This window comes from Raphanus sativus, chromosome 1, assembly GCF_000801105.2.
Source record: "Raphanus sativus cultivar WK10039 chromosome 1, ASM80110v3, whole genome shotgun sequence".
Lineage (NCBI taxonomy): Eukaryota > Viridiplantae > Streptophyta > Magnoliopsida > Brassicales > Brassicaceae > Raphanus > Raphanus sativus.
In genome coordinates, this window is record NC_079511.1 from 14,859,603 (window position 1) to 14,876,747 (window position 17,145).

At 29.2% G+C, this 17,145-nt stretch overlaps 1 protein-coding gene across 1 annotated transcript; it reads right to left on the minus strand.

Annotated features, from left to right (window-relative positions):
- Positions 1–1,250: 1,250 nt before the first annotated feature.
- LOC108857843 (probable transcription factor KAN2) lies at positions 1,251–5,739 on the minus strand. The gene is made up of 6 exons (XM_018631889.2): positions 4,662–5,739; positions 4,492–4,568; positions 3,031–3,076; positions 2,790–2,934; positions 2,464–2,524; positions 1,251–1,594 (listed from the first exon to the last, which is right to left on the minus strand). Exons 1-6 carry the CDS (start codon positions 5,341–5,343, stop codon positions 1,478–1,480), a joined length of 1,128 nt encoding a protein of 375 aa, XP_018487391.1. The 5' UTR covers positions 5,344–5,739; the 3' UTR covers positions 1,251–1,477.
- Between the last annotated feature and the right edge of the window lie 11,406 nt (positions 5,740–17,145).

Sequence of the window (17,145 nt, forward strand, 5' to 3'; positions counted from 1 at the left end):
GGGAGTTTGAGCCCAAATAAAGAAATCTCCATGCTGCAAAAATTCGTTCCAAAAATTCTTCATTTGTTTTTTTTTTTTAACTTCAAAATTCTTCATTTTTTTTTACCACTATATGAACAATAATGTCATGGAGATTCTAGCTATACATGAAGTGAATAACTGTCACGCTAACAACATGTAAACTAGTATATTAGTTATATCTATTTGAAAAAAGATAACCAGATAACCAGATACGATTTATCCTATATATATATATAACCAGATAGGATAATTATCCTTCTTTTAAAAAAAGCTTCACTATAGATTTGTTTTGTTATACTTATATCCTATCTTTCTTTCTTTTTTGTCACTGATACTTATATCCTATCAAAGTAACACTTTTAGTATTTAGTTACACAGCGTAAAAAAAATTAGCCAGATTATGAACGTTATATTCTTGAACCAAACGTCAATCTACCGTCATCACTTCAAATCCATCAGAAAATCAGCTTTGTACAATTCGTCATTTTGACTGTCGGATTGATATCAAATTTTGTTCTTTAATAAATAGAATTATGTCTGCTCGAGTGTTGACGAGTGAGGAAACATCAAACACCTCCTAAGTGAAAGCAATGAACTAAATATCCTTGGTGGGAATCCACCTTATACATAAAAATTATTCTATTTTTCTCTTTTGTCTTTTACTTTTTTTTTCCTATCATCTATTCAATGAACTTTAGTGATACATACTGATATATGTATATATAAATAAATATTTCAAGAAACAAGTCCCGAATTCATACTTTGGACCTAAAAACAAACGAGATATTGTTTTCTTTTAAGAGAATAAAGATATATTCTTTGCTTTATTGTACAAGTTAATTATCTTTCCGAAAAGCTTATGGTGACAGACAGTTCATATGCTTTATACCACCTCTAAGATCTTAAGGGTAATCATAAAGGTAATCATTAATCCTATTATTAACCATAATTCACACAATCATACCCAATTTTTCGTAAAAAAATAATTTTAATGGAAAACTATCTAGATATTCTTTTAAATCAACTTTACCCATTCTCTTTAACTTGTTTGCTTTCTTTTTCATTCACGTCCTCTTTTATCCCTCTTTAAAAACTTTCCCACTCTTTTCTTCTTTCTGCTTTTCTCCTTATGTGTTGTCTTTACTCTGCCTCTATTATTATTCTTTATTAAATTTATTTACATTTCCGTCCCGTTAACATTTGATTGTTGAATATAAATAAAATTATAATCGTTCAACAAAAGAAACATAACATTTATTGCGCCTTTAGTATTCGGTTCTTTCAGTAGCTTTTCTCAGTAGATAAGGAAAAAGAACATCGTTTTACAACCTTGAGATTTAAGCTTAAAACACTACTTACTCAACTGATATGAATATCGAGACTAGTCATTAGCCAAAACAGAAGTTGATTAATACTAATTACCTACTAGCTAGCTACCACAATAAATTTAGTGAGATCAACCCAAAGTAAACTCAAGATTAGGCTTGAAGGGGCTTGTTCCGGAGATGTTTGATGAACTCATCTCCTCCGATGATATCCTCTCATAACTTGAACACTTTCCATCTAATTCATTCTGCTTAGTTAAAACCCCAAACAAAAGCAGTTAGCTAAAAATAGAGTGTGATTAATAGTTTGCTGTATGTATGTTATTAATGTTAATATGTATGATAAGTATATGAATGTAAAGTGATCAAGAACATTAACTTAAACTTTTGAAAAAGAGAGAAAGGTGAAGCTCAAGCAAATATATACTTCCACTCTAGTAATTATTCATCCCTAAAAAAATATTCATCCCTACGGTATTATTTTTATTTTTATTTTTAAAGTCCTGATAGATAAAACAAAAAGTGTCGAAACCCATGTAAACACTTGTGAAAGGGATTTTAATGCTACATAGTGTTTACGGTTATTGTGTTATTCATACTGCAGTACATAATTATGACATTCGTACGAACATCTAATCTAACCCTACTTACTGTCCTAAGTACTAGTGTTTGACATTGACACGAATATTTAAATTATTCCAACTGTTCAGTGGTAGCTGCCATGGACCATGGTTGCTTTTGCCCATAATAGCTTATAAGACAAACTTAGATAACCGCACCTCAAGGCTTAAGCTTTCACAAGTCACAATATGTGCGCCTCAAAGGTCAAAACATAAACTCGTCATGGTCAATGTCAATGGGGTTAGATTTTCTTTATTTTTCCTATAAATGTCTAAATAACGAAAATACCATTTGCTTTTGAAAATTCCTAAAGCAAGCTTTAATGAAAGCCCTTTTTGGCACCCCTTTTGAGGGTTTCGGGTGACTTAGCAATGAAAAGAAATCGACATGCATAAATAAATTTTATTTTAGTACAATATATATACGTGTATATATATACATTATACACACACGAATTCGTGTCACAGTTATTATTGCAGAAAGATATGAATCGTACCTCAGAAGGTAGCATAATTTCTGCAACATTATCGATTTGCTTCCCATGCAAACGTGCCTCTCTGTAAAAGCCAAGAAAAGCTTAGTAACAATGAGAGTATATATACGATTTTTGCTTTGAGGAAAACAAAAAATAATCAAAGAAATGTACAAAAAGAGGAAGAAAAGTGAAAAGGAATGTAAACCACTTTCTCAAAAAAAAAAGTGAAAAGGAAGATAAAACCCTCTTGTAAAAGGTATTTAACAATGTTTTTGGTGATATATATATATATATATATATATATCAAGATATGAATGTATGTATAGTTAGACCGTATATGTACGTACCCGGAAGAATTGGTCCATCGACCGTTTGATTTCTCTAAGGGATTCGTCAATTCATTGCTATCTCTAGATTTTCTATTCATATCGAACATCCAACCGTCTGAGTTATTATCTCCTGAAGATCCATTTTCATAGACATCAGATTGTCCTGAATCACATTATAAATTTAGGGTTTCAATCAATATGACATTTTAATTATTGAATTCTCTAAGTTCCATAATTACACTGAATTAATATCACTAACCTGACGACGCTGCTGCTTTGTCGGTTGTCTTCACTGTTCTGTACATCTGATTCATATAAAAAATATAACAAAATTAAAAATTAAAATTAAAACGCTTGTATGCAGTATATTAAAATTTAGAAACAAGTCAAGAAAGCAAAGTCTAAATATGTTTCGTCTGAACCTCCGTATATGATGCATGTATTCAGTGATATGGCGATGAAAGAAGACCAAAGAAAGGAGAACAATGTACTGTTGTGTTCGGACAGTTGAATATAGTACAAACCAATATTCAAAATATAAAAATTTGTATATATACAGACACATTGGAAGATAAAAATAAGAGAGAAAAATATAGTAGAACTGTTCAGACACAGATGCATTCATTGACGTTATTAATGGAAGTTTACGATTTTCATGTACCCATGCATGAATTTATGTGTCTTACCATGGTCAAAACAATGGCCCATTAATATGGAGATGCGGAACCATGGTTAAGGTATAAACCTTCCATCTTTCTCTCTCTCTCTCATTGTGTGTAAATAATTAAAGACCAAAACTATTCATCATTGAGAAATCATGGTGTTTCTCGTACTCTCCCTTTCTGACTTTTTATTTTTTAGTAGAACTATTTTCTTTCCTAAGGAAAGGTACATTAAATTGGGCAATTATCCCTAATTAGAATGTCCTAAGATTTTGTATGGCTAAGAATATAACTAACTAAAACCAACAAATACTTGTTTCAAATAATGATTAGAAATTTTAAATTTGAAAAGTTATATAGTAAGTATAAATTTTAATGCATAAGCCGATTAGAGAATGGATGATAAGAAACCAAATAGTAGTGTTTTTCTTGAATATCTTGAGATTTGTTTGGTAATGTAATTAGCCCAATTACATATGTAATTTCTACAGCCCTCTAGTTCTTTCCAACTTTCTATTCTATGCGTGTCACTGTGTCAGTAATAGTAATACTAATTTTGGTTAACTTGTAACAGGACAAGTTTATTCTTCCAAGAAAGAAAAAAAACTTGCAAGAGAAAAGATAACAAAGTCTTGTCTATCGTCCATAAGGACCATCAGATCTAGCCAAGAAAAAAAAACAATATATTGTTTTTACACGTATGGAATGTTTAATATACATTTTTTGTTTTCTCTTTTGTCTGAACTCATCCACTGCATTATTGGTGAGCAAACATTCGGGTTTAATTAAGATAAAAAAGAAGGAAGGATCAGAAGAAAACAAGATTCGAAGTTTACAAAAAAGAAAACAAGATTCGATCTGACTCGAGTGAAACTCTGATTTAAGGAAGTCACCGAGTCAAATGCATCGATACCGAGAAGCTTATTTATTAACTAATTATATAGTATATATAAAATAAAATTATTTTTACTTCCACTTATATATAAATAAACGAGTTTACATAAAAATCATCTACTAATAATTTACCCTAATTTATTTTCTTAGTGATAGAATTTTACCTGTAAATGGGACTTAACATGAGCCAATGTGAGATCTTTGACATCCATAAGCTCAAGAACAGATTTTGGTGTTGCTCCTTATTAGATTTATGTAAGTAATTAAGGATCAATAAGATGAATGAAGAAAAAAAGGTAATTAGAAAATGAGAAAAGAGATAAAAGGAACATACTTTCATGGCCACCGAGCAATTCAACGGCGTGAACGAAACGGGCATGAAGAGTGGTTGTCCATCGCATCCGGGGAGCTCTCATGCTTCGTTTAGCTGGGAACCTCGGCATGAATCTCGCTCTGTTTAGAGTCTGATGATGATGTTGATGATTGTGGTGATTAGGGTTAACTCTTCTGGTACCAAAGGTATTGTTGTTGATTCCGGTGGGAGCCGGCGAAGAAGAGTGAATTAGAGACGAAGGATCGAAAGGGAAACAGGGAGGAGGCCGGTAATGATTATGTGGAGGAGGATTTTGGTATAGAGGGATTCCTCTTATGGGTCTTAAGTGAGTATTAAGGTCATGAGCAAGAAAATCTTGCAAGTGTTGTTGTGTCGGAAACTGGGAAGAGGTGAAGATGTTAGAGCCGTTGTAATTGGGGAGAAGGTGTGGATGTTGTTGTTGATGATGAATAGAGTTGTTAGAGAGTGAGAGGTCTTCGAGTGGATGATTATTGTTTTTTTTTGAGCTGGAATTAGATACGAGAGAAGATGTTCTTGAATCAAGAGCTCTTCTCCAAAACCCTAAGTCGAGCTCCTCATGATCTTCTTGTTCTGGTCTTCTTCTCTGCCACGTCGATGATGGTTTGCTGTTTGGAGGACTTATTTGTAAAGATAAGTCAGGCTGAGCAGGAAAAAGCTCCATGGAAGAGAGCTTTAAATTCTTCTTCTTCTTCTTTAAGAGATTCTTCAGTCGGTTTCCAGATATATGATGAACCCTAGTTCTTGTTTTCTTGAATCAGGACAAAGACAAAAAAGACTATCTTTTTAAAAAAAAAATTGTGGGCAGGAAAGAAAGAGAAAAGGGAATTGAGGATGGGATTTCTGCGTTTTGTTGAGAATGTTGTTTATATTGTTTAGAGGTTAAGTTGATTTTGCAGAGATTTTTGAGATATAGAGAGAGAGAAACAATGACAAGGCAGTATGTAGTGAATGGTTGTTTCTTTTGTGTGAAGTATATGTAAGAAAATGACACTAGAGAGTGTGTGTGTGAGAGAGAGAGAGAGAGGAGAGAGAGAATGTGTTTGTGTGGACATGGGGGGCTAGAGGAACTTAGGTTAAGAAAGGAGAAGAGAACAAATCATAAAGAAAACGGACAGAGAAAAGTAGAAAAAAAAACAGAAAAATAAATAAAATCAAAAGTGGTAAATGGTAAATAAGGCTTTCTTTTTTCTCTCTTTCTTTGTATTCTTTTGTTTTCTTTGGAGGAGAAAAGTAAATTCTTTATTTGTGTTTTTTGTCAACTTCTTTATTTGTGTTTAATACCATTTTATTGTTCTTTTCTTTATTTACATTCCACCTTTTCTCTTGGCTTTGATTCCTCTTTTTTATTTTCTTCTTTCCTATAAAATCCAATAATTAAATGGGAATTTCAAAAAATATATTGGTTCTATAATTAATTAGTGGAGAGGTTAACGAAACTATGGTTCTTTTATTTGCGCTAATAAAAATATTTAGTAATGGCAGTTAAGTCTATCAAATTAGTTAAGTTATAACAAAACAAAATGTTCCTCGAGAAATTAATAAGAAAGTTATTCTTATTATCGAATTATTATTTATTGTAATTCATACAAATCGAGATTCTATGAAAACTCCATCGAATGTCTTCTCTAAACGTAAACTAACTTAAATATCCATCAAATGAAGAAGCATAGAAAGAAAAAAGAAGAAGAATAGTTATAGAAGGTGAAAACTTTGAAATGGTTATCTTTAACATCCCACACGCTCTCTATATGCTCTGCTTTTAACTGAAACCCAATGTAGATTTCTCCTTTTTTATAAATCCTGATTAAATTCATTCCAAAAAGAAGCATATAATTTTTCTAAAAGGTTTAAATCACAAATAAAGGGAAGAACAAAGAAAAAGATGAAAAGAGAGTCGGAAAAGGAAAGGGAAGAACAAAACAAAGTTAGCTTATTTTAGCTCGTATGACTCTTTCACATGACTAACGCTTTTCTCTTCTCCCCATGTTTCTTTTCCTTTCATCTCTAAACTATACCTTAATGATTAAAATCCCTCACTATATACTCTTGAATAATCGATTTTATTACTTTGGTGGTGAAATTAATCCAACATTAACCCTGTGCATTACTTCGTTTCTGCATCTGCTATAGTTAATATCGTACTATGAACGATCATGGCAGAGTGCTAGCCGCTAGGCATGTATGGCTTCGAATGGGGACGTATATAAAAGAATGCAGAATAAATGTAGATCAGATATGTTATGCACAATAAATAAAAAACAATGATTATAGAAAACAAATACACATACTATAGAGAATACATAGCAATTTCCAACAGATTTTTAACCAAATAGCGATGAAATAATTTTGTTAAGGATATATATTATAATTTTATGTTAATTTTACATTTAAAATTTAGTTTTTTTGCAGTTTTGTATTTTTTTAAAATTGATTTATATTATTGGTTTATTTTTTAAAAATAATATTTTACTTTTATTTAAAAATTAATATATTTTAGTTAATTATAAAAATTCTCGATGATCTTTGACATATTTTTTTTGTTAGAAGTTTTCTTGATGAATTCCAACAAAACTTTCAAGATAAAAGTTGTTGGAAATTCATCATAATTTTTTTGGTGAATTCTTGACGTATATTTTTCCCCAACACAAAATAAACCGACTACACGTTTTTGTAAAGAATTAGTTGTTTCTTGTAGTTATATCTAATTGTACCAAACTAATTTACCTAATCATCATATTTGATTGAATGCTGGAAATTTAAAAATAAAACTGGTATATTTTTTTTTGTTTGACTATGTATTTACAATCATTTCTCTAATGTTATTCATAAAATCTTTTTATCTAATTTTTGGTTTTCATATCATTTGCCTCAACCATAAAATCAATATTGTCTTATTCATGTTAACTATTATCAATTATGAAAAATAAACTACAACATCTATATGTTTCATTATCAAAATCTCCTTATATAATTCTTTACTGTAAGTATATATTCTTAGATTATATAAAAATAACATGCATAACTATTTATTATAAAGAAGTTATATTAAATTATGAATATGTAATGTACATATACATATTTTCTATATTAACGTATTTATAAAAGAATATATATATATATTATATATATATTGTAAAGTTATTGTATAATAAATTATTCAGAAAAATGAAATCTGAAACAGTATATTAAATATAATTTTGAGATGAAATATATAGTATTTGTAAGCATATTTGTAAGTTAAAAAAAACAAATTAATTTCATTGGCTCTCAGTATTTTTTGGTACCTTTTTGTTTCTCTCTTGCAAATCACTAATTCAATGACCAAATTTATTTTGCATGCATTTTAATTTTTTATTTGCATGATTTTCTTCTGTTTATATATTTGGAAACTGAATAGAGAAAAAAATTACAGTCTAATCTGTTTTATAAATGGCCTGCATTAGTTCTGCATTTGGCCTGTGTCACACTCAAAACTTATATGATTGATGACCGTTGGGAATTTTACGAGTACATCATTTTAATCTTTTGTTTTCGTTATTTTTTGTTTAGTTTAATAAAGTTAAAATGAATGGGGTGACGTAGACTACTCTGTTGCAAATTATAATCATACTTGAACTATATTTTTTTTCCAAAAAAAAAAAAGAATATAAAGATTTTCAGAAGAAAAATTGAATTTTATGTCATACAGAGACTGAAAAGACATAATTTACCTTCGAGACGTTAGTCAACCAAGTTGGTACTGAAGTTGCAATTTCCAATGTTGGATTTTTTTGTTTTGTCAGTCAATGTTGGATTTTAACGCAAACAACGGTGTGGTGTTTTTCCGTAAGGACTATCGAAGATTAAAAAGGCCCAGACCCAACCATAAGCCTCCTTAAAAGTTAAAATAAGCTATTTTTATTCAAAAATAATAAAATAATAAATGTTTTAGAATATTCATACATATATATAATTTTGTTATTTCATAAATTATTACTTAATATATTTTTCAAAATTATTATTCTATATATTTTAATGTAGTGTTTATATATATATATATATATATATATATATATATATATATATATATATATATATATAGTTTTCTCACTTTTTCAATTTTTTTTTTATTTTAAAAAAAATTCATTTAAATAATTGTATATTAAATAAAGATATATTAAAATAAATTATCATTATTAATCCATAAAAAACATGTAAAAAACATTCTTTACAAAACGAATAGAGTAAATCATAGCTATAAATGCATAGTAATTATGAGTATATTTCCTATAGTTGATAATTTTAACCCAATAAAAATCTAAGAATTACAATTTGTGTTTTTAAAATTTAAAAATAATTATTATTAATAAATAAAAATTTATTACAAATATATAAAATGTATTTACAAATATGTATCTAGGGTTAATTAATTTGGACCTTAGGGTTTAGAGGTATTGAATAGGATTTTGTGATTAAATATTAAAAATTTGAAGATCATAATTTTAAAAATAGTTTCAAAAGGTATTTTAGAATTTAAAAAAAAAAAAAAAATTCATTGTTTTTTTGGAAAAATAAAATATTTATAAAAGTTTGAATTTGAAAACATATAATTCGAAACTGTAAAAAAGATTATTTTGTTTATTTATTTATTTGTATTTATATATATCTAGGATATAAAGGTATTTTCCCTATTAAATAAAACATTTTGATCCCTTTTCTCTTTAGAGACTAGTTTCGTGACAAAAAAAAGAAAAGTTTATTTAGGAGATTTTTCCTTGATTAATTGAATTGTAGTTAATAGATAAGTACTAATGATCTTTTTGGATAGAAAGTATATCTAAAAAATGTTTTTAATATGTGTGCATAAATATAATGTGTCAAATAGTACAGATGGAAGAAATAGTAAATTGTAAGTTCAAATCTATTAAAAATTATTAATTAAAGTGAATTGATGTATTTATGATAAGAATTTAATACTTTTATATATAAAAACATTGGAAAACTTAACTTTGTAAAACATATGTAGTACTGATTTATTTAAACTTTGGGATGAAAATCATATAAGGGAGATTTGCAATCATACCATGAGGTTGGTACCACTTTTCATATATATACTTAGAAGGAGGACATTTCCAGAAATGCCTAAATCATTATAGGCAAAAGACAAAAATAACTCTCTTACAATTGTAACATAATTTCTTTTATCTTTTTCTTTCTCGAGAGAAAGGTTCGACAGACGAGATCGAGCGACGGCGACAGCAACGCGACGAGATCAAGCTACGGCAATGAGATCGAGTGTATTCTCTCTCACGAAGCAGACAAGATTGATACTCGAAACCTCAAAATGTCAAATCCTCTGCAAGAATCACAAGTTGTAAGTAATTTTCTCGGATTTTGTTGTTTCGATCTAAGAGAAAGAGTTACCTATTAATAGTTTGATCTTTTTTTTTTTCATAAAACATACAGACTCATATTAATAGTCGGATCTAAGAGAAAGAGTTTGATAGTGAACATTGAGTTTTTGAAAATTTATAACCCTTTGTAAATATAGGTTTCAAGTAATTTTAGGATTTTATTACGAATACCACATAGGGTTGATGTTGACTTGATCTTTGAATAGATGCATATAAAAGAAAAGAGTTTCTGATAGTGAAAATTACACTAAAAAGTATAACCCTTTATAAATTTGGGTTTCAGTTACAATCAATATCGAACTTTTCCCGATGCGGCGATGATCCTCCTCTACTGTAAAATTGATTCGTGGTGGAGTTTATTTGCGACATTACGAAGAATTGCTATAAGTCGAAGCTATAGTTTCTCTTCCTCTGGCATCAGATCATCTTTGACCACTTCACATGTTTGAGGAGATTGTAAAATCTGGGGTTTTACCATTGAAATCTATTAAGGTTTAGAGATTACAATTTGTTGCAACATTGAGATTCAGAATATTCATCAATCTGGAGAAGGTAAACGATTGATTAGAGATGAATATGCAATTTGATTTTGTGTTTTGAAATTTTAGGAATTCGGTTTACGAATTAAATAAAGACTCTGGGTAGTGAAACTTTAGTATTGAAATTATTTATAAGGATTTATTATATAATTTATAAGGGTTTGTAAATCAGTTATTATTTAGGATCTATATAGTGGAAATTTAGTCTACGTACTAGTCAAGAGAGATGACATAGTGATGGTAGTTGCTAGAGAATTGTTTTGTCAACAAACAATGATCAACGTCAAAGATGTTGTTTCATTATTTTCAAAGGGTGGACAGAACATAAGATGATTCCATCGTTTAGAGAAGTGTGCATAACTACTGTGTTGTATGATATTGCTGGAAAACATGAATACACAAAAAAATGATTTACAACTCCAGTTAATAGAATTAAATTGAGAAATATTAGATAACTATAGCCTATATGTAATGATATCACCGGAATTTGTGCTGATATATTGGATCGAAGAGCTAAAAGCTAACCACGCCCCTGAAGCTTTATAAAAAGAGCTAAATTCTGAATATGTCTTTGGAACTGTCCTAGAAGAGCTAAAAGCTAAATTTTAAATGTACTCCAGCGCGGCAAGTATGGGCGTTATCAACGATACCAACAAATCCATATGTTTTTCCTTCGGGATCACTATTCACTAATATGGATCACTTATTCTGGAGAGTTTTACCTAAGATGAATGATCATCAATTTGCATGGATACTATGGTATATTTGGAAAGCAAGGAACATCAAGGTCTTTAGTAATCTGGATGTTGATGCAAGGGATACACTAAAGCTGGCTGAAACGGAATCTACTATGTGGACTGCGGCCCAAGATTTGAATATACGACATTCTATACCACCGCAAGTGCATCAACCTGCCACAATTCCAGGGAGATGGTGTTTCATAGATGGTTCGTGGAAGGATAAGGACTCTTTCTCGGGACAAGGTTGGTTTAGTACTCTGGAAGGTTTCGAGGGACTAATGGGGGCACAAAATGTTCGGGCAAGTATGTCCCCCCTTCACTCGGAGGTGGAGGCATTGATTTGGGCAATGTAATGTATGAGAAATTTACGACAGTTTCAGGTTACGTTTGCAACGGATTGTTCTCAGTTGATGAAGATGGTTTCAGAACCAGAGGAGTGGCCAGCGTTCGCAAGTTATCTGGAGGATATTAAGAGTTTACAAAGTAGTTTCCATATCTCACAACTCATTCATGTACCACGGACGGCAAATTCAAGGGCGGATCGTTTAGCACGCAGTGCCAGACAACAATCGTCTTTTGTCATTCACATGAATGCAGAGCTACCAGTTTGGTGTGCAGAGTCTATATGAGTCTGTATCTTTGATGACAAAAAAGAAAAAAAGTTAACACTAAGGTAACAAAGCTCGAAATTTACTTTTTACTATGGGCACTTCTTTGCATTCACCATTAGTTTTTTTCTTTGTTTCTCATCAGAGCATTCTAGAGCAGTAATTATCAAGAGTTAGCTTCCCTAATGCAAGCTGCTCCTGTTTTATCCATTCCTCCATCCTCAATCCGTTCTTCCTTTGAGTGTTTAATATTCAGCAAAACCGAAATGCTAATCACATATGCCAAGAAATACACATTTGGTCTGATCTGTCTTTCAATCTATTTATGTATTCTTCGATGGATCAATTGTGTTTGCAAGAAGAAAGTATCTATAATGATTAATAAAGCTATTCATGTTTATTTATAAAGGTTTATAAAATCACTCATATGAATATATAAAACAGTTTTGTATATAAACCATTTATAATAGTTTATAAAACCTTTTATGAACCATTAATATTTATAAAATTTATAAAACACTTAAAATATTTATAACGGTTTATAAAATCATTTAAAAGAATTTATAAATCATTCATAAGAGTTTATAAATATATTTATAAGGGTTTATAAAAAAATATAAGAGTTTAATAATCTTCATAACACAATTTATAAGATGTAATAAATAATTTAGAAGAATTTACAAATCCTTACAAATTTTTATAAGTAAATCTTTAGAAATCTATTTATAAGTGTTTATAAATTCTTATAAATCTTTGTAAATCATTTATAATTATTTATGAATCATTGATAAGAAATAAAAAAAATATTTATAATGATTTATATCAAACCATTTACAAGAGATTATGTATCATTAACAGGTAGTAATAATTGTCTTATAAAGGTTTATAAAATCATTTATAAGAGTTTATAAAATGGGTTGTAAGAGTTTATAATCTTTATAAATAATTTATGAGTTTGTAAATATATTTATAAGGGTTTATAAATAAATGTATAAGGGTTTATAAATAAATGTATAAGGGTTCATAAATAAATTTATAAGGGCTTATAAGAGTTTAGAAATTCTCATAAATTCATTTATAAGAGTATATAAAATCATTAATAATAGTTTTATACGGGTTTAAAAAAAATATAAAGATTTATAAAATCACTTAATGAGACTTACAAAATCATTTTCTAGTTAAAGGCATCATGAATGTATTTGTTATTATAAATTCATAAATTATCTCGGGTCTATGACGAGTTTATAAGAGTTGATACATCAGATATGAAAGTTTAAAAGTTATTTTTTTAAGTTATATAAATAATTTATAATGTTTATAAACAATTTATAAAGTGTATGAATCTGTTTTAAGGATTTCTAAAGTCTTATAAATAATTTATAAAAGTTTAAAACTAACTTATAAGAGTTTATAAGTCGATCTTTAAGTATTTTTTGTTGACTGATTGATTGATAAGGGTTTATGAATATTGATAGGGTGAATATCCAGTGTACTAATGCTAGGTAGAATGAGTATAAGGAACTCAAAAATGATTATAAAATTTTATAAACTGATTTATAATGACTTATTAGTTGATTTTTCTAAAATCTCTCAAAAAGACAATCGACACAAAAATGCTTTGCAAAACATATACTTTTGCATCATCGGTGATGAGAAAAACTCTGTGAAAATTTTAATGCATTCAAACACAATCTTCTGTACGAAGATAAACATAAGGTAAAATAACAATAATTCAAGTATCACAGTTATCTTTTAAAAGATAAACACATAAGCACTTTATCCTTTCTCTGCCTTGAGTGCAAGCCAATCTGAGCACAACCAGCTTCAAATACCATTTACGAGTGCAAATATAGACTTCTTAAGAGCATCTAAAAGGATATATACACTGCAATCACAAAACAAATCATGGTTCATGAAACCTCTCAGGAAGAATAATTCATGTACAAAAGAAGCAAAAAAACAGTGTCTTGAATTATATGGTATACACTATGAAAGGTTTATTTTGATTGTCCACATAGCTTCGATGGTGTTTCTTCAATGTATTTCTAGTGTTCTTCGACTCATATACAGTTCCAATGTATCATATTCACACACTGTTTTAGAATATCAAAAACATGCTCTTTGGCATATCACCAAAGGTCCTAAGATCATGTTAAATGCAACTGCAAGAGTAAATATACATAGATCTAGTTGTAGTTAGCCCTGAAACTACAAGATTTTCACCATATTAACAAACTTTCCTCATTTTTTCTTATTAAGGAACATCAATGGATAAACTGAATACTAAACTAAGAATTCAAAAGCAATCCAAAGATAAAAGCATCTTACACTGAGGCAGCTACCAAACAAGCGTATATGTCTCATTAGACTTACAAGTGGATAAAGGAGGGGTCTTTAGACCATAACAAGATTCAACCTTTGAACCACCTCGTGATCCAAGAGAGCGTCTTTCAGCATTCTTCTGATTACTCTAAGCAGAAACCGAAAACGAAATCCAAAAGCTTTAGTGATTGCTTTTGCGGGATTTTGGTAATAGATTCAAAAACTAAGTTGAATCGAGAAAGTAAGAAGGAGATTGAAACAGTGGAAGTGGACCTTCCATGGAATTGATAAACACAATCTAGAAAACTTGATGGTCGTGGTTACTCGTCTTCATTCATAACTAAGCACCATGTTCTTCATCGATAAATTTATAAGGTCTTATAAATTGAAGATTTGAAAACTTCATGAGATAAACTTCGTCTCCCTTCCCAGAAACTGATCGATTTTGAAAAATCAAGATAAAATTACAAAAAGAGACGAAAAATCACCATCTATTATTCTCTCAACTTTGTTAACGTTTCTTATGCGTTGGCGCAGCGTTAAGCTGATAGACTCGAAGATCGTTGATTCCCACGGGAATGGCCGCTCGACGAGAACTCGATGATCGTTGATTCCGAAGAATAGCCGTTCAAACGAGGGTTCTTGATAATCGTTGATTCCGAAGAATGCCTAAGACAAGGAAAGAAGAACTGAAAATTCTAGGGTTTTTATAAATTCAATAATCGATGTCCTTACAAAGCTATATATCAAACTATATATACTACGCTAATGAGATCGTAACCGTATATCTCTACATTCTAATTTACACAAGTTGTACTTATCCTCATAATTAATATAATGGCTAAATAAAATAGAAACTGTATAAACATATATATCCGGTAAGCCCATGGTCTATAGTATGCGCTGCATCATGCGTTCGTGTGAGAGATCGTCTTGTTCGTCTGAGCTTGTTGAGTTTGGCAGCTTTGTCGGAGAACTCGTCAACGTCGTCAAATTTGCCGGAGAACTCATCATCGCGGTCCAATCTCGTCGGATTTCATCCCCATAGAGAATTTGATATATCGTTCAATTTGTGGAACTCTCGATTTGAAGAAATCGTGGGAGAAATAGAGTGGTTTTAGGTTTAATTATTTAGGGGCACAATGTAATTTTGCCTATTAAATTTTTAAAGGTATAATTGGTTAAGGTATAAATAAAATATGGTATAAAAAATTGGTATTTAGACAAATTCCCTTTATATTTACATTTTCACGGGTTATATACATTAGACTTTACTATTAAATACATCTTAATTTCTTTTAAAAAAGACATAATGCTTTTATTTACATCATCATAATAAAATGTAGGGTTATGAAATCAATTGATACTTTTTGTTATACAAAAATTCTATTTTAAAGTTTTAATACAGCGTACACATATTTCCGTTTAATATTAATTTCAGTGTATCGATCTTATAGATAATTAATTTATTTCAAATACTATTAGTTAAATATATATAATTTTTAAAATATAAATACAATTTAATCATTTTAATCTGGTTGAAAATAATAAAATGATACTCTTTATGATACATAAAGATTACGAGGCATTATATACTACTCTCTCCATTTTTAAATAGGTGTTATTTTGGTATTTTTAAAGGAGATTAAGATATTTGTATAGTTGACTAATATATATCTACTTAAGTGATGATTAATTAAATAAGAAGGATTTAACTAAAAATTATTGGTTATTTAAAAGGTAAAAATTAGATTTAATGTACAAAATTACATTGAAATTGTAGAATGACACTCATTTTGAAACAAAATAAAAATCTCAAATGATACTTATTAGAAAATAGAGGGAGTATTTTTTATAGAATGTCCAACTCTTACAACATTAAATGTGGCGGAACCTCCACTAGTTTTAAAATTATGAACATTAATGGTTGCAGCAACCATTACGGAGCTGCACAAATCAGTTAAAAAAAAGGAACCTATTCCGGAGCATAATATTTTTATAAAGATAATAAATTTTATAGTATCTAATATATTAATTCTTTGAGAAATCACATATCTATGTAGGTAGAGTAGGTACGGATTTGGCTATTGAATGGTCAATGCAATATGCAAACACCTTCGCGACAATCACGACAATTAGAACTACGGTCTAATAAAAAAACACATGCTTTGAGAATATTGTACTACTAGGATATCCGTGCCTTGCACAAGATGAAATTATTATTTTTATTATGTTTTGGAGAATGAAACAATAGTTCGGTTTCATTTAGATTAGGGTGTTCAATCCGGATAAAGGGTTGGTTTCGTTTCGGTTCTTTTTTCGGTATTTCGGTTAGTAAAATATAACTACTATTCTAAATTCATATTTACTTTGGTTCGATTTGTTTTATATACCGTCGGTTTTCAGTTTATTCGATTCTATGCCAAAACATAATTATTTAGTTTGATATCATATTATATATTATACTCCCTTTGTTTTTTTATTGTAAGTAGTTTAAGCAAAATCTATTTGTTTCAAAATATAAGTAGTTTTCATAATCTTAAATAATTTATATTTTTATTGGGTTAAGTGTAACCAATCAAATAATATTTACTTATTTATGATTGGTTTAATTACACGTAATTTATACAACCAATGCTACTTTTGAAAAATTAATGAATTTCTTAATATTTGTGCATTCATCTAAAACTATTTACATAAAGAAACAGAAGGAGTACAAATTTTAGAGTCATGTTATCAAAAAGTCATTTACTAAAAAAATATATATTTAATTAAAAGAATAAAAAATGCTTCTATCATCTAATAAAATAATCAAATCTAGAAATTAATATCAAAGCTCTAAATTTTGAAAATAAAAATAA